This window comes from Carcharhinus amblyrhynchos, unplaced genomic scaffold, assembly GCF_965287045.1.
Source record: "Carcharhinus amblyrhynchos unplaced genomic scaffold, sCarAmb.v2.hapA chromosome_298, whole genome shotgun sequence".
NCBI lineage: Eukaryota > Metazoa > Chordata > Chondrichthyes > Carcharhiniformes > Carcharhinidae > Carcharhinus > Carcharhinus amblyrhynchos.
The window spans coordinates 99,693-124,878 of NW_027650038.1; the positions used below are offsets into that span (position 1 = coordinate 99,693).

At 48.5% G+C, this 25,186-nt stretch overlaps 1 protein-coding gene across 1 annotated transcript; it reads right to left on the reverse strand.

The window, feature by feature from the left end:
• Positions 1 to 4,503: 4,503 nt before the first annotated feature.
• Positions 4,504 to 23,816, reverse strand: LOC145339049 (solute carrier family 22 member 6-A-like). The gene is made up of 10 exons (XM_080183473.1): positions 23,363 to 23,816; positions 20,470 to 20,573; positions 18,627 to 18,781; positions 15,076 to 15,244; positions 13,928 to 14,051; positions 10,836 to 10,951; positions 9,192 to 9,406; positions 7,956 to 8,064; positions 6,655 to 6,858; positions 4,504 to 4,993 (listed from the first exon to the last, which is right to left on the reverse strand). The coding sequence occupies exons 1-10, from the start codon at positions 23,759 to 23,761 to the stop codon at positions 4,900 to 4,902; spliced, it is 1,689 nt and encodes a 562-aa protein (XP_080039599.1). The 5' UTR covers positions 23,762 to 23,816; the 3' UTR covers positions 4,504 to 4,899.
• Between the last annotated feature and the right edge of the window lie 1,370 nt (positions 23,817 to 25,186).

Below are 25,186 nucleotides of genomic sequence, written 5' to 3' on the forward strand. Positions count from 1 at the left end.
ATTAAGGGTTATGGGGAGAGGGTGGGAATGTGGAACTGAGCCACAACAGATCAGCCATGATCTTATTGAATGGCGGGGCAGGCTCGAAGGGCTAGATGGCCTACTCCTGCTCCTATTTCTTATGTTCTTATGTTCTTATGACTCCTACTTTCCTGCTTTGCCCCCTGACTGATTAATAATCCGTCTGTCTCGACCTTGGTCGCACAGATTAAACATTATCAAACATTTAATACCTTTTGAAAGGTGCCAAAAGAAATGATTCTTAAGTGACCCATCCCACACCCGAAGAACCAGCGAGGGAACGCAGTGAATGGGAATAAAAGCAAAATATTGTGGTTGATGGGTGTCAGAAACAAAAACAATATAAATTTGTGGAAAAACCCAGCACATCCAGGGTGTCACCGTGGGTTAGCAGTGTTGTCTGACAGCGCCAGGGACCCGGGTTCGATTCCCAGCTTGGATCTGTGCAGAGTCTGTACGTTCTCCCCGTGTCTGCATGGGTTTCCTCCCACAGTCCAAAGATGTGCAGGTTAGGTGGATTGGCCATGCTAAATTGCCCCCTAGTGTCCAAAGATGTGCAGGTTAGGTGGATTGGCCATGCTAAATTGTCCGTTAGTGTCCAAAGATGTGTAGGTTAGGTGGATTGGCCATGCTAAATTGTCCGTTAGTGTCCAAAGATGTGTAGGTTAGGTGGATTGGCCATGCTAAATTGCCCCTTAGTGTCCAAAGATGTGCAGGATAGGTGGATTGGCCATGCTAAATTGCCCCTTAGTGTCCAAAGATGTGCAGGTTAGGTGGATTGGCCATGCTAAATTGCCCCCTAGTGTCCAAAGATGTGCAGGTTAGGTGGATTGGCCATGCTAAATTGTCCCTTAGTGTCCAAAGATGTGCAGGTTAGGCAGATTGGCCACGCTAATTTGCCCCTTAGTGTCCAAAGATGTGCAGGTTAGGCGGATTGGCCATGCTAAATTGTCCCTTAGTGTCCAAAGATGTGCAGATTAGGTGGATTGGCCATGCTAAATTGCCCCTTAGTGTCCAAAGATGTGTAGGTTAGGTGGCTTGGCCATGCTAAATTGCCCCTTAGTGTCCAAAGATGTGTGGGTTAGGTGGATTGGCCATAGGGTTACATGATAGGGTAGGAGATGGCCTGGGTAAGATGCTACTGTCAGATTAGTTGGTGTGGACTCAATGGGCCGAATGGCCCCGTTCTGCATTGTCATGATTCTACACTAGATTATGTAGAACAAACTCTATCCTTGCATAACAGCTCTCAAATCCTTCTCAAAACCTGTTAGACGAGGGAATGTTTTGAATATTCTGCGCATGACTAAGCTCCAGGCTAAACACAAATTCTTCTTCCTTGTTTCAGGGGATATTATTAGCCGAGTCAAAATTGGCAAATGCCGTCAACGAACAATGGCTGGAATTTTCCATCCACGTCCAGGTAACATTCTCCAGTCCCGCTGCGGTAAATAGAGCACCAAATTTTCCATTCTTGCCCGTAGTCGGACATTAGAGAATCCCGACCGTACCGTCGTCACCTGATTTGATTAGGTTCGATTTGAATTCGATTATTATTGATTCATTATTTGATTCGATTTGATTGATGATTGTCACATGTATCGGGATACAGTGAAAAGTATTGTTTCTTGCGCGCTGTGCAGGCAAAGCATACCGTTCATAGAGAAGGAAAGGAGAGAGAGTGCAGCATGTAGTGTTACAGTCACAGCTAGGGTGTAGAGAAAGATCAACTTAATATTTGATTTGATTTGATTTATTATTGTCACATGTATTGAGATACAGTGAAAAGTATTGTTTCTTGTGCGCTATACAAAGCATACCATTCATAGAGAAGGAAAGGAGTGGGTGCAGAATGTAGTGTTACAGTCACAGCGAGGGTGTAGAGAAAGATGAGCTTAATATTGGATTTGATTTATTATTGACACATGTATCAGGATACAGTGAAAAGTATTGTTTCTTGCGCACTGTACAAAGCATACCATTCATAGAGAAGGAAAGGAGAGAGAGTGCAGACTGTAGTGTTACAGTCACAGCGAGGGTGTAGAGAAAGATCAGCTTAATATTTGATTTGATTTATTATTGTCACATGTATTGGAGTACAGTGAAAATTATTGTTTCTTGAGCACTGTACAGACAAAGCATACCATTCATAGAGAAGGAAAGGAGACAGTGCAGAATGTAGTGTTACAGTCACAGCGAGGGTGTAGAGAAAGATCAGCTTAATGCGAGGTAGGTCCATTCAAAAGTCTGACAGCAGCAGGGAAGAAGCTGTTCTTGAGTCGGTCGATACGGGACCTCAGACTTTTGTATCTTTTTCCCGACGGAAGAAGGTGGAAGAGAGAATGTCCGGGGTGTGTCGGGGGGGGGTCCTTGATTATGCCGGCTGCTTTTCCCGAGGCAGCGGGAAGTGTAGACAGAGTCAATGGATGGGAGGCTGGTTTGTGTGATGGGACTGGGCTACATTCACGACCCTTTTGTAGTTCCTTGCAGTCTTGGGCAGAGCAGGAGCCCAGACCAAGCTGTGATACAACCAGAAAGGATGCTTTCTGTGGGGCATCTGTAAAAGTTGGTGAGAGTCGTAGTGGACATGCCAAATTTCCTTCGTCTTCTGAGAAAGTAGAGGCGTTGGTGGGGCTTTCTTAACTATAGTGTCGGCTTGGCGGGGGGGACCAGGACAGGTTGTTGGCGATATGGACACCTAAAAATATGAAGCTCTCTCTACTTTGTCCCCATTGATGTAGACAGGGGCATGTTCTCCGTTACGCTTCCTGAAGTCGATGACAATCTCCTTTGTTTTGTTGACATTGAGTGAGAGATTATTGTCGCTGCCCCAGTTCACCAGATTCTCTATCTCATTCCTGGACTCCGTCTCGTCATTGTTTGCGATCCGACCCACTACGGTGGGGCCATCGGCAAATTTGAAAATCGAGTTGGAGGGAAATTTGGCCGCGCCGTCAGTGGTGTATAAGGAGTATAGCAGGGGGCTGAGAACACAACCTTGTGGGGGCACCGGTGTTGAGAATGATCGTGGAGGAGGAGGGGTTGTTGCCTATCCTTACTGGTTGTGGTCTGTGGGTTAGGAAGCTCAGGATCCAGTGCAGAGGGAGCAGTCGAGGCCTAGGCCACAAGTAGACGCAGGGCATCACAGGAGAGAAAGTGTGCCATGTGATCCTGTCTCAGTCTCACTTTTGCCTCTGGACAGAGCACACACGCACAGCTCTGCTGCAGATATCTGCTATGTCAATGAACCCGCGACATGTCCACCCATTATAGAAACACAGCTTCCAACTGGAATCTATACAAATTATTTGGCCCCAGACATTATTTCTGTACAAGTTCTGATGGGCCAGTTGAACGGAAAATAACCAAGTGATAGACCGCATCTGGGCAATCATTATTTAATACTAAACTTACAACAAGAAATATGTGGTTGCGATTTATCTGTATGAGATGACTCTAAGCTGGGTGATTGAGTGTGCAGCGAGGGTAATGCTAACTATTCCTACGGCCTAAACACATCGTGCGCAGTTCTCCCTTGTTGCCTGGGGCGGCACGGGTGGCACAGTGGTTAAGACTGCTGCCACCAGGGACTCAGGTCAATCCCAGGCTCAGGTCACTGTCTGTGTGGAGTCTGCACGTTCCCCTCGGTCTGCGTGAGTTTCCTCCGGGTGCTCCAGTTTCCTCCCACAGTCCTAAGATGTGCAGGTTAGGTGGATTGGCCATGCTAAATTGTCTCTTAGTGTCCAAAGATGTGCAGGTTAGGGTGGATTGGCCATGCTAAATTGCCCCTTAATGTCCAAAGATGTGTAGGTTAGGTGGATTGGCCATGCTAAATTGTCTCTTAGTGTCCAAAGATGTGCAGGTTAGGGTGGATTGGCCATGCTAAATTGCCCCTTAATGTCCAAAGATGTGTAGGTTAGGTGGATTGGCCATGCTAAATTGCCCCTTAATGTCCAAAGATGTGCAGGTTAGGGTGGATTGGCCATGCTAAATTGCCCCTTAATGTCCAAAGATGTGCAGGTTAGGTGGATTGGCCATGCTAAATTGTCCCTTAATGTCCAAAGATGTGCAGGTTAGGTGGATTGGCCATGCTAAATTGTCCCTTAATGTCCAAAGATGTGCAGGTTAGGTGGATTGGCCATGCTAAATTGTCCCTTAATGTCCAAAGATGTGTAGGTTAGGTGGATTGGCCATGCTAAATTGCCCCTTAATGTCCAAAGATGTGTAGGTTAGGGGGATTGGCCATGCTAAATTGTCCCTTAGTGTCCAAAGATGTACAGGTTAGGGTCCAAGGATATACAGTTGATAAACTGGGAATGTGTGGAAAGCAGAAAAGATATTGCTTAAAAAGCAGACAAGTATGAAATCTGGATTGCCACAGTCTGAACATAGAATCCTTACAGTGCCATTCAGCCCATCGAGTCTGCACCGACCGCAATCCCACCCACACCCTATCCCCAAAACCCAATGTATTTACCCCAGCTCATCCCCCTGACACTAAGGGCCAATTTAGCACGGCCAATCCACCCCAACCAGCACGTCTTTCAGACAGTGGGAGGAAACCGGAGCACCCGGAGGAAACCCACGCAGACACGGGGGAGAACGTGCAGACTCCGCACAGACAGTGACCCCGAGCCGGGAATCGAACCCGGGTCCCTGGCGCTGTGAGGCGGCAGCGCTAACCCACTGTGCCGCCCTGCTGGTCAACAACATGTAGCTGTTCCTTGTCGCCTGGTGAGTGTTTAATGACCGTGTTGGGAATATTGCCGGGTTATGGGTTATTGGAAGGCCGATAGTGAGATTTGGACACAGGTTACAGAGTCTCTGTTACTGTCCGTACTCTTGGGGTGCTGGTGGTTTTGGACGGGCTGCAGCTGTTCAGACTGTCTGCTTCATCAGTGAGATGTGTGTCTCCTGCAACAGGACTTCATTCGCTTTGGATTCCTTGTCCTTCGCGGCATCTTTTAGAGCTCTGGAAATAACAAAGTCATGAAATCATAAACGGAAAATGGTCAACTTTTGTGTGTGCGTGCGCACACGTGTGTGTATGGGCATTGTGTGTGCACCCATATGTGTGTTTATGTGCACGTATGCGTGCATATGTATGTGTTATATGCATGTGTGTGCATGTGCATGTGTTATATGTATGCGCACATGCCTGTGTGTGTGCGCACATGTATGTGTATTGCTCACATATGTTGTTTGTCCATTGTCATCAATGAGGACCTCAACACCATTAGTCATTTTGAGGCTGGTTGCGGTGTATCCGAAAATGACTGATCAGGCCAATTCAGGCATGGAAAGTCCTGACACAGCACATGTGCCAGGACATGTGGCTCACATATGTAAGTGTTGTGTGTGTGCGCACATGTGTGCATACTTGGGTTGTGTGCATACGTATGTGTGTATGCATGTGTATGTGTGCACTTGTGTTGTTTGTGCATGCACGTGTGTACATGAGTATGTTGTGTGCACGTGTGTGTTGTGTTAATATGCACATATGTGTGCATGTGCACATGTATGTTGTACATGCACAAGTGTGTTTTTTGAGTATGTGCATGTTTTTGGGTGTGCATAGGCACGTGTGTGTGTGGACACGTGTGCGTATTCACATACATGTGGTTTGTGTGTGTGCACATGTGACTGTGTTGTGTTAATATGTTGTGTTGTGTGTGCATGTGTACATGTGTGTTGTGTGCATGCAACTGTGTTTTTTGAGTGTGCAAGCATTTTTGCGTGTGTGTGTGTGCATATGTACACATGTGCATGTGTTTGTCGCATCAGAAACCTGAAAATCCCACACACGTGCTGGCAGGGTCCTGAGCTCAGTGGGAGGTGCTGGGAGTGGCTTTCCGCAGATCCCTCTGCGCTTCACCCAAGAGAGATCCAGCAGCTCCCCTCCATGACGGGTGGACAGAATTCTCCACAGATGTTTTGATGGAAACTCTTTCACAAAATCAATCAGAGATTGTGTGGAAAAGAGGAATATCGAAGGGTGGGCCATGCATGCTGGAAAGAAACATATTTCCCAAAAAAAAATGGGATGAGGGGGACAGGTGGGGGGGGGGGTGGATTTGAGACCAGGGAGAGATCAGCCATGATATTCCGGGGGACCTGGGTTCGAATCCCGCCACGGCAGGTGGTGGAATTTGAATCCAATTTTTAAAAAAAAATCCGGGATTAAGAATCTACCGATGACCCATTGTCGGAAAAACCTTCCTTTCGGGAAGGAAATCTGCCGTCCTTACCCCGGTCTGGCCTACATGTGACTCCCAGAGCCACACGGCAATGGGGTCGACTCTCAACTGCCCCTCCAAGGGGGCAACTGGGCAATAAATGCTGGAACCAGCCAGCGAACAAAAAATTGATATGATTATACTCGGGGGGGGGGTGGAGAGGAGCAGGCTCAAAGGGCTGAAGGGCCTCCTCCTGCTCCTATTTTCCCATGCAGTATCTTCCAGGAAATGGCCGTGGGAAATTGCACAGAAATCCCAGGTACAGCCACACATTAGGTGGCCAACTCTCCAGGGATGGTTGGCGGGACGTTAGGCCGAAACCGTCGGAACCAGTTCCTCTAGCGAGACCCCCCGGCTGCCGTTTATCACCCGCGCCTCCCACCAGTGACCGACCAACCTGTTCTCGATCTCCTCGATCGTTTCCGGCAAGGCCGCGTTCCGCGTCTCCGGCAGGAAAAAGGCGGCTGCCCCGGCGACGACCGCCACTCCGCCGTAGATAGCCAGCGGCAGGAAGGAGACGTAGTCACCGGTCATCCTTACGATGGGGGCGATCATGGCCCCGACCCGGGCCATGGTGCTGACCACGCCCATTCCTGTCTGCCTGTGTGGAGCAGGAGGAGGAACAGAGAGAGAGAGAAAACAAAGATAAATACTCAACATTTCACCCCCCCCCCCCCAACTCCTCGCGGAGATGATGCATTAGCAACCTGATCAGAAACTCCCAAGATATACAGCCTAGACCCCAGCTACTTTTAATTTTGGCGTTAGTGTGAGCGTCAGCTGTTGCGCTCCAGGTATGATTCCAGTGACCCACTAGGGAGCTTTGACTGAAATGTTTTTACATAGAACCATTGTAGAGTTCCCAACAGTGCCACTCGGCCCAACGAGCCTGCGCCAAAGATGTGCAGGTTAGGTGGATTGGCCATGTTAAATTGTCCCTTAGTGTCCAAAGATGTGTGGGTTAGGTGGATTGGCCATGTTAAATTGTCCCTTAGTGTCCAAAGATGTCTGGGTTAAGTGGATTGGCCATGCTAAATTGCCCACCCTATCCCTGTTATCCCATGTATTTTACCCTGCTAATCCCCCTGACACTAAGGGGCAATTTAGCATGGCCAATCCACCTAACCTGCACATCTTTGACACTAAGGGGCAATTTAGCATGGCCAATCCACCTAACCTACACATCTTTGGACACTAAGGGGCAATTTAGCGTGGCCAATCCACCTAACCTACACATCTTTGGACACTAAGGGGCAATTTAGCATGGCCAATCCACCTAACCTGCACATCTTTGGACACTAAGGGGCAATTTAGCATGGCCAATCCACCTAACCTGCACATCTTTGGACACTAAGGGGCAATTTAGCATGGCCAATCCACCTAACCTGCACATCTTTGGACACTAAGGGGCAATTTCGCATGGCCAATCCACCTCACCTGCACATCTTTGGAGTGTGGGAGGAAACCCACGCAGACACGGGGAGAATGTGCAGCCTCAGTGACCCAAGCCGGGAATTGAACCCGGGTCCCTGGAGCTGTGAGGCAGCAGGGCTAACTCACTGTGCCACCCACAGTTGACCAGACTGTAATCTCCCAGCGCTCACATCAGGGTGGAGCTTGCCCTTATCATCCTGACGATTGCAGATACAGTGACTGACCCTGCTGAGCTGTGTTTGCCCAGTGAAGACCAGGACTTACCTGACCACGGTTGGGTAGAGTTCGCTTGAGTGGAGATAGCAGCAGCTGAACGCAGCCGATAGACATCCTTTGCCAATGGCTGCGATTGAAGTCCGTAAGGCCTGGAGTTCTGTATGAGAGACAGAACTGTGTAAATTTCACTGTCAAAAGTCCAAAGATGTGCAGGTTAGGTGGATTGGCCGTGCTAAATTGTCCCTTAGTGTCCAAAGATGTGCAGGTTAGATGGATTGGCCATGCTAAATTGTCCCTTAGTGTCCAAAGATGTGCAGGTTAGGTGGATTGGCCATGCTAAATTGCCCCTTAGTGTCCAAAGATGTGTAGGTTAGGTGGATTGGCCATGCTAAATTACCCTTTAGTGTCCAAAGATGTGCAGGTTAGGTGGATTGGCCATGCTAAATTGCCCCTTAGTGTCCAAAGATGTGCAGGTTAGGTGGATTGGCCATGCTAAATTGTCCCTTAGTGTCCAAAGATGTGCGGGTTAGGTGGATTGGCCATGCTAAATTGCCCCTTAGTGTCCAAAGATGTGTAGGTTAGGTGGATTGGCCATGCTAAATTGTCCCTTAGTGTCCAAAGATGTGTAGGTTAGGTGGATTGGCCATGCTAAATTGCCCCTTAGTGTCCAAAGATGTGTAGGTTAGGTGGATTGGCCATGCTAAATTGCCCCTTAGTGTCCAAAGATGTGTAGGTTAGGTGGATTGGCCATGCTAAATTGCCCCTTAGTGTCCAAAGATGTGTAGGTTAGGTGGATTGGCCATGCTAAATTGCCCCTTAGTGTCCAAAGATGTGTAGGTTAGGTGGATTGGCCATGCTAAATTGTCCCTTAGTGTCCAAAGATGTGCAGGTTAGATGGATTGGCCATGCTAAATTACCCTTTAGTGTCCAAAGATGTGTAGGTTAGGTGGATTGGCCATGCTAAATTGCCCCTTAGTGTCCAAAGATGTGTAGGTTAGGTGGATCGGCCATGCTAAATTGCCCCTTAGTGTCAGTGGGGGATTAGCAGGGTAAATGCATGGGGATAGAGCCTGGGTAGGTTTAGTGGGATCTTGCTGCCTTCTAGCATGTTTCCTTCGATTGGGACGTTGACCGCGAGCTGGAAACCGCTTTGAGAGAGCGAAAGGTGAACGCAGGATTCTTTCGAATGGCTCTGGAGCTTTGACAAGGAGACACGTGCGGAGATCAGGACCGGGTGGGGGAATGGAACTTGGATTTGAAGGAAAGGCAATTACAATGCTGTACCTTTCGGGACACAGATGTTAACAAGGATGACGCAGCCTGCCAGGATTAGGGTGCAGCCTTGCGTGAACCTCCGTCCGATCAGACTCATGGAGAGAAAACCTAGAGCTTTTGCCGGAATGTCAACGGCTCCGAAAACCAACTGGATGAGGTAAATGTTGACGCCAAACCCTTGCAGGTCTATCGCCAACCCATAATATGCAAAACTGGTTGCAAACCTGCAAAGGAAAACAGAATGGGAGTTGCATCAAAATTATTTCCGTGAGTGCCTGTGAGAAATGTATTTGAGTCCCTTTCTTGTTCAGGGTCTGTTGGAGCAGTTCTGGGCCCTCAGAGCTATTCTTCTCTAAGCCGGCACCCTGAACTGTTACTGCAGCGGCATAATTGCTTCATCTAAACTAATGCTGTTCTGCTGCTGCCCCCTGGGATTTTGCAGAGCGGGGCTCGACTGGGACGATTGACAGGTACAGTCACGTGACAGCTCGAAGATTATTTATTAGTTACACTAATAAATAGGGTGGCACAGTGGGTTAGCACTGTTGCCTCACGGGGCCAGGGATCCGGGTTCGATTCCCACCTGTGTGGAGTTTGAACATTCTCCACCACCACCGCACCCCCCCACCCCCCGCCAACTGTGTCTGCGTGGGTTTCCTCCGGGTGCTCCGGTTTCCTTCCACAGTCCGAAAGATGTGAGGATTAGGCTGATTGGCCGTGCTAAATTGCCTCTTAGTGTCCAAAGATGTACAGGTTAGGTGGATTGGCCGTGCTAAATTGACCCTGTAGTCAGGGGGACTAGCAAGGTAAATGTGTGGGGTTATGGGAATAGAGCCTAGGTGGGATCTGGTCACATTTGATTTAATTTGATTTGATTTATTATTGTCACATGTATTGGGATACAGTGAAAAGTATTGTTTCTTGCGCGCTATACAGACAAAGCATACCGTTCATAGAGAAGGAAAGGAGAGGGTGCAGAATGTAGTGTTACAGTCACAGCGAGGGTGTAGAGAAAGATCAACTTAATGCGAGGTAGGTCCATTCAAAAGTCTGACAGCAGCAGGGAAGAAGCTGTTCTTGAGTCGGTCGGTACGTGACCTCTGACTTTTGTATCTTTTTCCCGACGGAAGAAGGTGGAAGAGAGAATGTCCGGGGTGTGTGTGTGGGGGGGTCCTTGATTATGCCGGCTGCTTTTCCCCGAGGCAGCGGGAAGTGTAGACAGAGTCAATGGATGGGAGGCTGGTTTGTGTGATGGATTGGGCTACATTCACCACCCTTTTGTAGTTCCTTGTGGTCTTGGGCAGAGCAGGAGCCCAGACCGAGCTGTGATACAACCAGAAAGGATGCTTTCTATGGGGCATCTGTAAAAGTTGGTGAGAGTCGTAGCGGACATGCCAAATTTCCTTAGTCTCCTGAGAAAGTAGAGGCGTTGGTGGGGCTTTCTTAACTATAGTGTCAGCGTGGGGGGGGGGGAACCAGGACAGGTTGTTGGTGATCTGGACACCTAAAAACTTGAAGCTCTCGACCCTTTCTACATTGTCCCCGTATTATCGGCTCATACCTCTCGCTCCATAACCTAGTTGGGAGATTTTACTGTGCAAATTTGCCAAACTTGGTTCCAGGAAAATACTCAACCCCCCCATAATAACTCACCAAACCAGCATGGTACAGCAGGTGATCTTACACATGATGGGTGTTCGGTACAGGTCAAGCACGCTGCGTTTATGCTTGGTGATCAAAAGTTCGTCCACCACAGTTGACTTCAGAATCTGTGGAACAAACACGGACACGCATACACATATACACATACACATACAAACACATGCATACACATACACGCACATGCACGCACACATACACAAGCACACATGCACACACGTACACACACACAAACATACAAACACACACATACATGCATGCACACATACATACATGTACACGAGCATACACGTCCACACACGCACATCCAAACACATGCACATACATACATGTAGATGTGCATACATGTGCACACACATGTACGTACACATGCATACATACATGTACACGTGCATACATGTGCACACAACATGCACACACAAATACATATACAAACACCCACACACATGCATACATGTGCACGCACGTACACAGACACACAAACATGCACAAACACAGATATGTAGACATGCATACACATACACACACAGGCACACATGCGCATACATTCATGCACGTACATGTGCACACACACACACGAACACAAACACAAAAGGATCCATCATTACTAAGGCTGTCTCTTGTATTACAGTCTTCAATCACGTGATAGAACCGTAGGAACCCTACAGTGCAGAAAGAGGCCCTTCGGCCCATCGAGTCTGCACTGAACACAATCCCACCCAGGCCCTACCCCCATATCCCTACATATTATACCCACTAATCCCTCTAACCTACACATCCATGGACACTAAGGGGGCAATTTCTTAGCATGGCCAATCAAACCTAACCCACACATCTTTGGACTGTGGGAGGAAACCGGAGCACCCGGAGGAAACCCACGCAGACACGGGGAGAACGTGCAGACTCCACACAGACAGTGACCCCGAGCTGGGAATCGAACCCGGGTCCCTGGAGCTGTGAGGCAGCAGTGCTAACCCGCTGTGCCACCCCAAAGATCCATGTTGTGGGCCTCTTTAGAATTCCATCTATTGGCTGCCATTAGGGAGGCGATGGTCCAGTGGTATTATTGCTGGATTATTAATCAGCTAATGTTCTGGGGGACCCGGGTTCGAATCCCGCCACGGCAGATGGTGGAATTTGAATTCAGTAAAAAAAATCTGGGATTAAGAATCTACTGATGACCCATTGTGGGAAAAACCTATCTGGGTCCCTTTAGGGAAGGAAATCTGCCGTCCTTACCCCGGTCTGGCCTACATGTGACTCCCAGAGCCACACAGCAATGTGGTTGACTCTCAACTGCCCCTCCAAGGGGGCAACTGGGCAATAAATGCTGACCCAGCCAGCGACGCCCATGTCCCAGGGATTGATTTTTGAGATAATTAGGAAGACAAAGCCTTTTGTACGAAGACATGGGTGTCACACCATCGTCCAATGGACGGCGCACCAGCCAGGCGGGAGACAAAGTAAGTCTGGAAGGAGAAGCTGTGAGCACAATCCGATTGATAAGGGGGTCGATGGGCTGAATGGCCACACCAATCTCTCGAAGAGGGTCCCCAGAAAGCGCAGGTTCAAAAATCTGAGCCAGAAATCGTGTGCACTTTTTTTTTCTAAACCTCTCCTTGTCTCCTTTCCAATTGTTTCAACCATTCTCTTCACTTGGTGCCCCATTCGGTGCAGAAGGAGGCCATTCAGCTCGGCGCGTCAGCATCGACTCTCTGACAGATCATCTTACCCAGGCCCTATCCCCACAGCCCCACACATTTACCACGGCCGTTCCGCCTACTCTACACATATAGGGTGGCACAGTGGGTTCGCACTGCTGCCTCACAGCTCCAGGGACCCGGGTTCGATTCCCGGCTCAGGTCGCTGTCTGTGTGGAGGTTGCGCGTTCTCCCTGTGTCTGCGTGGGTTTCCTCCGGGTGCTCCCGGTTTCCTCCCACACTCCAAAGACGTGCTGAATTCTTCCTCAGCGTACTCAAACAGGCAGCAGGGGGGTGGCAAATTGGGGATTTTTACAGTAACTTAATTGCTGTGTTAATGTAAGCCTTACTTATGACTAATAAATAAATAAACTTTATACTGGGACACTAAGGGGCAATTTAGCATGGCCAATCCACCTAACCTGCACATCTTTGGACACTAAGGGACAATTTAGCATGGCCAATCCACCTAACCTGCACATCTTTGGACACTAAGGGGCAATTTAGCATGGCCAATCCATCTAACCCACACATCTTTGGACACTAAGGGGCAATTTAGCATGGCCAATCCACCTAACCTGCAAATCTTTGGACACTAAGGGACAATTTAGCATGGCCAATCCATCTAACCCACACATCTTTGGACACTAAGGGGCAATTTAGCATGGCCAATCCATCTAACCCACACATCTTTGGACACTAAGGGGCAATTTAGCATGGCCAATCCACCTAACCTGCACATCTTTGGACACTAAGAGACAATTTAACATGACCAATCCACCTAACCTGCACATCTTTGAACACTAAGGGGCAATTTAGCATGGTCAATCTAACCCACACATCTTTGGACACTAAGGGTCAATTTAGCATGGCCAATCCATCTAACCCACACATCTTTGGACACTAAGGGGCAATTTAGCATGGTCAATCTAACCCACACATCTTTGGACACTAAGGGACAATTTAGCATGGCCAATCCATCTAACCCACACATCTTTGGACACTAAGGGGCAATTTAGCATGGCCAATCCACCTAACCTGCACATCTTTGGACACTAAGGGACAATTTAGCATGGCCAATCCACCTAACCTACACACCTTCGGACTGTGGGAGGAAACCAGAGCACCCGGTGGAAACCCACACAGACACAGGGAGAATGTGTCGACTCCACACAGACAGTGACCCAAGGCTGGAATCGAACCAGAGTCCCTGACGCTGTGAGACAGTCGTGCTAACCGAGTGTGCTGCCCTGGTCAGAGGAGAGGAATCGGGAGCCAGGCACCACACTTAACAGGAACAAAAGAGTGTATTCAAGAGAGGGAGAGTTAACCTTACTGAACGAGCTTGAAACACAGCCTTTTATTTTCCAAACAGCTATCACTTACCACAGCAGTGAGCTTCTGGCCCTCTGCCACCTTGCCATTCAATTTCGCCACCCTGTGGACCTCTTTCAGGGCTGCTTCTTCCTTATTGTTTAGAATGAGCCAACGGGCCGACTCCGGGAACCACCTGGGTGAGAGGGACCATGGAAATTCAGAACTACTATCTCATTGGGTGGAAATTCAGAACTACTATCTCATTGGGTGGAAATTCAGAGCTACTATCTCATTGGGTTAAAATTCAGAACTACTATCTCATTGGGTTAAAATTCAGAACTACTATCTCAACAGGTTAAAATTCCGAGCTACTATCTCATTGGGTTAAAATTCAGAACTACTATCTCAACAGGTTAAAATTCCGAACTACTATCTCAACAGGTTAAAATTCCGAGCTACTATCTCATTGGGTTAAAATTCAGAGCTACTATCTCATTGGGTTAAAATTCAGAACTACTATCTCAACAGGTTAAAATTCCGAGCGACTATCTCATTGGGTTAAAATTCAGAACTACTATCTCAACGGGTTAAAATCCAGAACTACTATCTCAGAAGGGTTAAAATTCAGAACTATTATCTCAAAAGGGTTAAAAATCAGAACGACTATCTCAATGGGTTAAAAATCAAAACTACTATCTCAATGGGTTAAAAATCAGAACTACTATCTCAATGGGTTAAAAATCAGAACTATCTTAATGGTTTAAAATTCAGAACTACTATCTCAAAAGGGTTAAAATTCAGAACTGCTATCTCAAAAGGGTTCAAATTCAGAACTACTATCTCAATGGCTTAAAAATCAGAACTACTATCTCAATGGTTTAAAATTCAGAGCTACTATCTCAAAGGGTTAAAATCCAGAACTATTATCTCAAAAGGGTTAAAAATCAGAACTACTATCTCAATGGGTTAAAAATCAGAACTACTATCTTAATGGTTTAAAATTCAGAACTACTATCTGAAAGGGTTAAAATCCAGAACTATTATCTCAAAAGGGTTAAAATTCAGAACTACTATCTCAGCAGGTTAACATTCAGAACTACTATCTCAATGGGTTAAAATTCAGAACTACTATCTCAAAGCTTCCGGTCTCTCTTTCGAGCTTGCCCCTGGGCGGCGAATTCTGCGGGGAAAGAGATGCAGAGAGCGTTTCACTTTACCAGGAGTAGAGGAAGAAAGCGAAGTAGGGTGCAGAGGCGGTGAACTGTAGCCAACGCCAGTCATTGATACCGTACGCCATACCAGCCAGCAACAATTGACCAAAGGTGTAAACGTAACCACTGACCATCGACGCAGGTGTCCGAAATTTCGTGGGGATCCATTCAACATCTGCAGGGAAATACAGATGGACGAGTAATGGATGTATCGAAACAAGGTCAGCCATTTTGAATGGGGCCCAACCCAATCCAACCCATAGACTTGTTGGAGTTCCCTGTCTTGAAGGGTGTTAAGAGTCTTAGAAATACGGACAGAGGCCCTTCGGCCCAACCCGTCCATGCCGACCAGGTTCCCTAATCTGAACAAGTCCTGCATTTGGTCCCCTAAACATTTCCCCATCCGCTTCCCTCTCCCAAACGTCTTTTAAATGTCGCCATTGTACCCCTCCCCATGTAACACACGCACTACCCTCTGTGTGGAAAGAAAAGCTTCCACTCAAGTCCCTTTCCAATCTTTTCACCTCTCACCTTAAACCATAAGAACATAAGAAATAGGAGCAGGAGTAGGCCATCTAGCCCTTCGAGCCTGCCCCGCCATTCAATAAGATCATGGCTGATCTGTTGTGGCTCAGTTCCACTTTCCCGCCCTCTCCCCATAACCCTTAATCCCCTCTCTTATCAAGAACCCATCAACCCGCTTCTTAAAAATATTTAGCGAGGCAGCCTCCACCACTTCAATGGGCAGAGAATTCCAGAGATTCACCACCCTTTCAGTGAAGAAGTTCCTCCTCAACTCCGTTCTAAACCACCCCCCCTTTATCTTGAGGCTGTGCCCCCTAGTCCTACTGTCCTTTCTGAGCGGGAAGAGTCTCTCCACCTCTATCCTATCCATCCCATTCATCATCTTATACGTCTCAATGAGATCTCCCCTCATTCTTCTAAACTCTAGCGAGTACAAGCCTAGTTTATTCAGCCTCTCCTCATAGCTCAATCCCCTCAACTCCGGTATCAGCCTAGTAAACCTCCTCTGCACTCCCTCCAGGGCCAAAATATCCTTGCGCAGGTGCGGCGCCCAAAACTGCACACAGTACTCCAGCTGCGGCCTCACCAATGCCCTATACAGCTGCAGCAAGACCTCCCTACTTTTATATTCAATCCCCCTCGCTATGAAGGCCAGCATCCCATTCGCCTTCCTGACCACCTGCTGCACCATCGTGCTTTGGCACCCACCCCACCCCCAACCCAGGGGAAAGACCTTCAAAATTTCCAAATATAGGTCTGACCAGAGCCTGATGACATCTCAGTATCTCAAATTAGGTGGATTGGCCATGCTAAATTGCCCCTTAGTGTCCAAAGATGTGCAGGTTAGGGTGGATTGGCTGTGCTAAATTGTCCCTTAGTGTCCAAAGATGTGCAGGTTAGGGTGGATTGGCCGTGCTAAATTGTCCCTTAGTGTCCAAAGATGTGCAGGTTAGGGTGGATTGGCCGTGCTAAATTGTCCCTTTGTCCAAAGATGTGCAGGTTAGGTGGATTGGCCATGATAAATTGTCCCTTAGTGTCCAAAGATGTGCAGGTTAGGTGGATTGGCCACGCTAAATTGCCCCTTAGTGTCCAAAGATGCTGTTTTAATTCTAATCCTCCGGAAATGAATGCTAACATTGTATTTACCTTCCTAACTACCCAGGGGTGACGGGTTGAAGACTTTGAGGTGTTTTGGAAGCAATTTGCTGTCATCTTCAAGAATAGGAAGGGGGGACAGAAAGAAGACTCGGGAAAAATTGTCTCGGTTGATTGGGAGAAGGAGGAACCCGGGACGGTGCAGGCTGGCGGGAGGGGGGTGTGGTGGTGGTGGTGGGAACAGAGTCCAAAAGTGAGTGGTTAACTTGTCAACAGGACAATGGTTCGCAACTAATATGCCGTGATAAGGTTGGAAAGGGTCCAAATGTTCAGGTAATTAACCTAACGGAGCAGTGTGCAGGGGTAAGGCAAGGTTGGAACCACTCAATTAGGATGGACTCCTGCAGAGGAAGGCAGGGGGAGGTTTGGACCTCTTTCCTACCAACCTGCAACAGATACCAGATCAATATGTAACTTCACAGTCTAAGATTAATAGAATGCTGGAAACTGGTTAAGGAATGTAGGGCAAAGTGTGGTTTCTCGGGTCACTGTCTGTGTGGAGTCTGCACGTTGTCTGCCCGTGTCTGCGTGGGTTTCCTCGTGTGCTCTGATTTCCTCCCACAGTCCAAAGATGTGCAGGTTAGGTGGATTGGCCATGCTAAATTGCCTCTTAGTGTCCAAAGATGTGTAGGTTAGGTGGATTGGTCATGCTAAATTGCCCCTTAGTATCCAAAGATGTGTAGGTTAGGTGGATTGGCCATGCTAAATTGCCTCTTAGTGTCCAAAGATGTGTAGGTTAGGTGGATTGGCCATGCTAAATTGCCCCTTAGTATCCAAAGATGTGTAGGTTAGGTGGATTGGCCATGCTAAATTGCCCCTTAGTATCCAAAGATGTGTAGGTTAGGTGGATTGGCCATGCTAAATTGCCTCTTAGTGTCCAAAGATGTGTAGGTTAGGTGGATTGGCCATGCTAAATTGCCCCTTAGTGTCCAAAGATGTGCAGGTTAGGTGGATTGGCCATGCTAAATTGCCTCTTAGTGTCCAAAGATGTGTAGGTTAGGTGGATTGGCCATGCTAAATTACCCCTTAGTGTCCAAAGATGTGTAGGTTAGGTGGATTGGCCATGCTAAATTGCCCCTTAGTATCCAAAGATGTGCAGGTTAGGTGGATTGGCCATGCTAAATTGCCCCTTAGTATCCAAAGATGTGCAGGTTAGGTGGATTGGCCATGCTAAATTGCCTCTTAGTGTCCAAAGATGTGTAGGTTAGGTGGATTGGCCATGCTAAATTGCCCCTTAGTATCCAAAGATGTGTAGGTTAGGTGGATTGGCCATGCTAAATTGCCTCTTAGTGTCCAAAGATGTGTAGGTTAGGTGGATTGGCCATGCTAAATTGCCCCTTAGTGTCCAAAGATGTGCAGGTTAGGTGGATTGGCCATGCTAAATTGCCTCTTAGTGTCCAAAGATGTGTAGGTTAGGTGGATTGGCCATGCTAAATTGCCCCTTAGTATCCAAAGATGTGCAGGTTAGGTGGATTGGCCATGCTAAATTGCCTCTTAGTGTCCAAAGATGTGTAGGTTAGGTGGATTGACCATGCTAAATTACCCCCTAGTGTTAGGTGAATTGGCTGGGGTAAATGTATGGGGTAATGGGGATTGGGCCTGGGTGGGATAGTGGTCGGTGCAGACTTGATGGGTCGAATGGCCTTCTTTTGCACTGTAGGGATTCTCTGATTTTGTAATACACATCTTAGGATACTAAGTGGCAATTTACCGTGGCCAACAGAACATCTTTCAGGCGAAACCGGGAGCACCCGGAGGAAACCCACGCAGACACGGGGAGAATGTGCAGTGCTAACCCACTGTGGGGGGGGGGGGGGGGGGGGCGGTGCTGGAGGAGGAGAGGAGGGCCACTCCCTGACCACCTCGATGACACTTACTGAGGGAGATGGCGTTCAGTATGATTCCCGAGTGAGCTACACCGCACAGAAACCTCCAGAAGCAGAACGAGGGGTAAGAGGGCGAGAAAGCACTGCAGGTCCCGGAGACAGCAATCAGGAAGTAGGAACAGCGCAGGAGCATCCTGCGTCCAAACCTAACAATGATAAACGCAGGGTAAATATCGGAAGAAGCAGCCACCTATGACACTTCTAACTATGGTTTAGCCATTGGCCCCAGTGCTGTGTCACTGTGCTGACATAGATACTGTTCGGAACACCTCACCACTTCATCTGGTCCTGCTCACACCTATTATGACCTTATAGCACCGTGAGCCAGCACTAAGGTCGCAAATAGGAGCACGAGGGGAAGGCCATTCAGCGCTTTGAGCCTGCTACCCCATTCTAAAGCTTAAAGTTTTTGAATCCCTACACTGCAGAAGGAATCCCTTCAACCCACACTGACAACAATCCCACCCTATCCCCAAATATTTACCCCACTAATGCCACCACCCCCCCCATATCTAAGGGGCAATTTAGCATGGCCAATCCACCTAACCTGCACATCTTTGGACACTAAGGGACAATTTAGCATGGCCAATCCACCTAACCTGCACATCTTTGGACACTAAGGGGCAATTTAGCATGGCCAATCCACCCTAACCTGCACATCTTTGGACACTAAGGGGACAATTTAGCATGGCCAATCCACCTAACCTGCACATCTTTGGACACTAAGGGACAATTTAGCATGGCCAATCCACCTAACCTGCACATCTTTGGACACTAAGGGACAATTTAGCATGGCCAATCCACCTAACCTACACATCTTTGGACACTAAGGGACAATTTAGCATGGCCAATCCACCTAACCTACACATCTTTGGACACTAAGGGACAATTTAGCATGGCCAATCCACCTAACCTGCACATCTTTGGACACTAAGGGGCAATTTAGCATGACCAATCCACCGAACCTCATTCTTTAAGTTCACACAGCATCGGTGGCACAGTGGGTTAGCCCTGCTGCCTCATGGTGCCAGGACCCAGGTTCGATTCCCGGCTTGGGTCACTGTCTGTGTGGAGTTTGCATGTTCTCCCCGTGTCTGCATGGGTTTCCTCCGGGTGCACCGGTTTCCTCCCACAGTCCCAAAGACGTGTTGGTTGGCTGTGCTAAATTGCCCCTTAGTGTCAGGAGGATTAGCAGATTAAACGCGTGGCGTTACGGGGATAGGCTCTGGGTGGGATTGCGGTCAATGCAGACCAAATGGCCTCCTTCTGCACTGTAGGGATTCTCCTGGTGTCAGACACTGGACATTGACAGATCACTCATCTCAACTCCCCATATATTGCCCTATTCTCCCTTCACACCCCTACAACCTGACTCATTCCCATTCGACACACACACACACACACACACATGCGCACACATATACACACACACTCACACAGATTCACACACGCACTCACTCACACACACACATGCAGACACACATTCACACACACAGACTTTCACACATTCACACACACAGACTTTCACACACACAGACTTTCACACACACACAGACTTTCACACACACACAGACTTTCACACACACTCATTCACACACATGCACACTCATTCACACACATACACTTTCACACAGATTCACACACACTCATTCACACACACGCACACTCATACACATACACAGACTCTCTTTCACACACACACTCTCACACACACACTCACACACACACACACTCTCACTCACACACACACACTCACTCACATACACACGCTCGCTCACACACACACACTCTCTCTCTTACACACTCACACTTACACACACACCCAGTTACTTACTTGTCAGACAGTCTGCCCAGTACCAGGGCACCGATCAGTAAACCAGCCATGTAAATAGACTGTGAGATCCTCTTCAGAGATTTCCACTCACACACCAGGTCCCACTGTCAAAGAACGCAGAGCACCGTTATGGAGAGCTGAACAACCGTGCGGTAACCCTAACCCCGGAGACTGGCATGGTGGCACAGTGGGTTAGCACTGCTGCCTCACAGCGTCAGGGACCCCGGTTCGATTCCTGGCTTTGGGTCACTGCCTCTGCGGAGACTCTCCCTGTGTCTGCCTGGGTTTCCTCCGGGTGCTCCGGTTTCCTCCCACAGTCCAAAAGACGTGCAGGTTAGGGTGCTAAATTCTCCCTCAGTGTAACCCGAACAGGAGTGTGGCGACTAGGGGAAATTCACAGTAACTTCATTGCAGTGTTAATGTAAGGCTACTTATGCCACGAATAAAACTTTAACCCTTGAATGTTGTGCTACGTTTTTCCTGTTGCACAAACCACTCTCTCCGAGAACCTGGCCATCTCCAGTCACTGCTTACTCCAGCTTCCCACTGCGAGTGACTGGAACCAGGTAAAACAAAACCTGAAGCTAATTTTATTAATCTGAATGCCCTTCACTGATGGGTGTTTAATTTGAGTTATTATTGTCACATGTACTGGGATACAGTGAAAAGTATTGTTTCTTGCGCGCTATACAGACAAAGCATACCGTTCATAGAGAAGGAAAGGTGTAGAATGTAGTGTTACAGTCACAGCTAGGGTGTAGAGAAAGATCAGCTTAATATTTGATTTGATTTATTATTGTCACATGTACTGGGATACAGTGAAAAATATTGTTTCTTGTGCACTATACAAAGCATACTGTTCATAGAGAACAAAAGGAGAGGGTGCAGAATGTAGTGTTACAGTCACAGCTAGAGTGTAGAGAAAGATCAGCTTAATATTTGATTTGATTTATTATTGTCACATGTACTGGGATACAGTGAAAAGTATTGTTTCTTGCGCACTATACAGACAAAGCATACCGTTCATAGAGAAGGAAAGGAGAGGGTGCCGAATGTAGTGTTACAGTCACAGCGAGGGTGTAGAGAAAGATCAGCTTAATGCGAGGTAGGTCCATTCGAAAGTCTGACAGCAGCAGGGAAGAAGCTGTTCTTGAGTCGGTCGGTATGGGACCTCAGACTTTTGTATCTTTTTCCTGACGGAAGAAGGTGGAAGAGAGAATGTCCGGGGTGTGTGGGGGGGTCCTTGATTATCCCGGCTGCTTTTCCCCGAGGCAGCGGGAAGTGTAGACGGAGTCAATGGATGGGAGGCTGGTTTGTGTGATGGGACTGGGCTACATTCACCACCCTTTTGTAGTTCCTTGCGGTCTTGGGCAGAGCAGGAGCCCAGACCAAGCTGTGATACAACCAGAAAGGATGCTTTCTATGGGGCATCTGTAAAAGTTAGTGAGAGTCGTAGCGGACATGCCAAATTTCCTTAGCCTCCTGAGAAAGTAGAGGTGTTGATGGGGCTTTGTTAACTATAGTGTCAGCGTGGGGGGGACCAGGACAGGTTGTTGGTGATCTGGACACCTACAAACTTGAAGCTCTCGACCCTTTCTACTTTTAACCTCTCGCTGCAGTTCCGGCAAGGTCTGTGTGTGGTCGACACCCATGGGCCTCAGCCTGGTTGTGCCCCCGTGTCTATGACCTGCTGTACCAGCTGGCGACTCTGAACCTCTGGTAGGCGCAGGCACATTGATATGAGCGGAACATGGGATTTAGGAGCAGGGAGAAGCCATTCTGCTCCTCGAGCCTACCCCACCATTCAACTGGACCATGGCTGATCTCTCCCTGGTCTCAAATCCTAACTGTTCCCCACATCCCTTTGACCTGTTTTTAGATCAGGAATATATCTCCTTGAAACCATTCAAGATCACCCGCCACCGCACTACGGGGCAGCGAGTTCCACAAACTCACCACAAAGTAGTTCCTCCTCATCTCAAGTTCTAGATCTCAATGTGGTCTCTTGTTCTAGATTGCCCCATAAGGAGAAACATTTGGTCTACATCTACTCTATCAATCCCTTTTATATCCCTCGATCCGATCCCCCCAACCCCCCCAACCCCCCCATCCTTCTAAACTCCAGCCAGTACGAGCCCCAGACTGTTCAATCTCTCCCCCTACATCAACCCTTCCATCCCCGGATCAACCATGTGATCCTCCTCTGAACTACCGCCACATTCCCCCCCCCCCCAAATAAGATGACTAAAAGTGGCTGCGATGCTCCAGATGTGGTCTCGCCGACACCCTATACAATCGCAACAACACTTTGCGACTTTTCCGAACCTTTCCAATAAATGCCAACGCGGAGAATGGCCACCCACAGCACTCATTGTGGTCTCCCGCTCAGGTAGAGGGATTGGCCGTGCTAAATTGCCCCTTAGTGTCCGATTCCCAGCTCGGGTCACTGTCCGTGTGGAGACTGCACGTTCTCCCCGTGTCTGCGTGGGTTTCCTCCAGGTGCTCCGGTTTCCTCCCACAGTCTGAAAGACGTGCTGGTTAGGGTGCTAAATTCTCCCCCAGCGTAACCCAAACAGGCGCCCGAGTGTGGCGACTAGGGGATTTTCACAGTAACTTCATTGCAGTAAGCTGACTTGTGACATTAATAAATAAACTTTAAACACACACACTCAAAAGATGTGCACTCATGTGCACACACTCGTGCATGCACGTGCTCATTCTTGCACACACACACACACGCTCATAGTCGCGTACATTCATGCACACGCATGCACGCACTCATGCACACACGCACAGACAAATGCACGCTCACACGCACACTCACGCATGCGCACACGCTCATGGACACAGTGTGAGTGGTAGCGTTGATTGAATTGGACATTCCGGGACGTACCTCAGTGACAATTGTGGCTTTGAACTTGGAGTCGTCGTACTCCCAGCCCTGGGTGCAGGCCCGAGTCTCGGCCTCCGTCGCGTTGAGCCCGGTGGCGTTGGTGTCCAGGAGGTGCCACTGGGGCGAGGAATACACGCGGCATTTCTCCGGCCTCCCGTCCCCGTCCAGGGGGATGAGGACCCGGAGAAGTTCCTCCCTAGTCAGGGTTCCGGGCGTGGCGTTGACGGAACCGTTGACCCCCAGGTGGACCCGGCAGTGGTGGTCCGGGACAACGGCTACAAAGTTCTGGAGCATGTTGTGGCTGGGAGAAAAAAAGGTTGGTAATACTAACAGGACCACGTGGAGGATCTGGAATTTCCCCATGCCCCCGACATCTTCCAGGATGTCACCAAAACTCATGGTCGCAGCTCAAGAGGTGGAGACGGAGACGGAGAGAGAGTGTCAGTGACTGCGGGAGAGAGGGAAAGGGAGAGAGAGAGACCAAGCGAGAGTCTGGTGTAGAGAGAGTGAGTCCTGACCCAGTCTGATCATTAATCCAGATGTTACATAATGTTTAATCAGGTGATAACACAGTTACTTTTTCACTCCAACCTGATAGACCTGGTTTAAGGTGTTCACACACTATGGGAGGAAGGGCAGGCATGGTGGCACAGTGCTCCGATTTCCTCCCACAGTCCAAAGATGTGTGGGTTAGGGTGGATTGGCCATGCTAAATTGCCCCTTAGTGTCCAAAGATGTGCAGGTTAGGTGGATTGGCTATGCTAAATTGCTCCTTAGTGTCCAAAGATGTGCAGGTTAGGTGGATTGGCCATGCTAAATTGCCCCTTAGTGTCTAAAGATGTGTAGGTTAGGTGGATTGGCCATGCTAAATTGCTCCTTAGTGTCCAAAGATGTGTAGGTTAGGTGGATTGGCCATGCTAAATTGCCCCTTAGTGTCCAAAGATGTGCAGGTTAGGTGGATTGGCCATGCTAAATTGCTCCTTAGTGTCCAAAGATGTGTAGGTTAGGGGTATTGGCCATGCTAAATTGCCCCTTAGTGTCCAAAGATGTGCAGGTTAGGTGGATTGGCCATGCTAAATTGCCCCTTAGTGTCCAAAGATGTGCAGGTTAGGTGGATTGGCCATGCTAAATTGCCCCTTAGTGTCCAAAGATGTGCAGGTTAGGTGGATTAGCCATGCTAAATTGCTCCTTAGTGTCCAAAGATGTGTAGGTTAGGGGTATTGGCCATGCTAAATTGCCCCTTAGTGTCCAAAGATGTGCAGGTTAGGTGGATTGGCCATGCTAAATTGCCCCTTAGTGTCCAAAGATGTGCAGGTTAGGTGGATTGGCCATGCTAAATTGCTCCTTAGTGTCCAAAGATGTGTAGGTTAGGGGTATTGGCCATGCTAAATTGCCCCTTAGTGTCCAAAGATGTGCGGGTTGGGTGAATTGGCTATGCTAAATTGTCCCTTAGTGTCCAAAGAAGCACAGGTTGTACAGATGTACACTCTCCCTTGTGTTTTATTTCTTAACCTTACTGGCCCCATTCACCGAGTTCTCCACGGTCTCTGCACTGTGGGGCCCTTTTTGTCTTGGGTTTCTCTGCCTTCCACTTCTCCCCTTCCTCCTTTTTGTTTCTGTCCCCACTGTACTATCCCCTCTGACTTCCTGTGTCGGTTCCCACCCCTCCCTTGCCAGCTTAAACCCTCCCCGACAGCACTGGCAAACAGTCCCCCCCCCCCATGGGCACTGGTTCCAGTCCTGCCCAGGTGCGCACTGTCCACTTTACACTGGTCCCCCACCGCCCCAGAACCTGTCCCAACGTCCCAGTAATTTGAATCCATC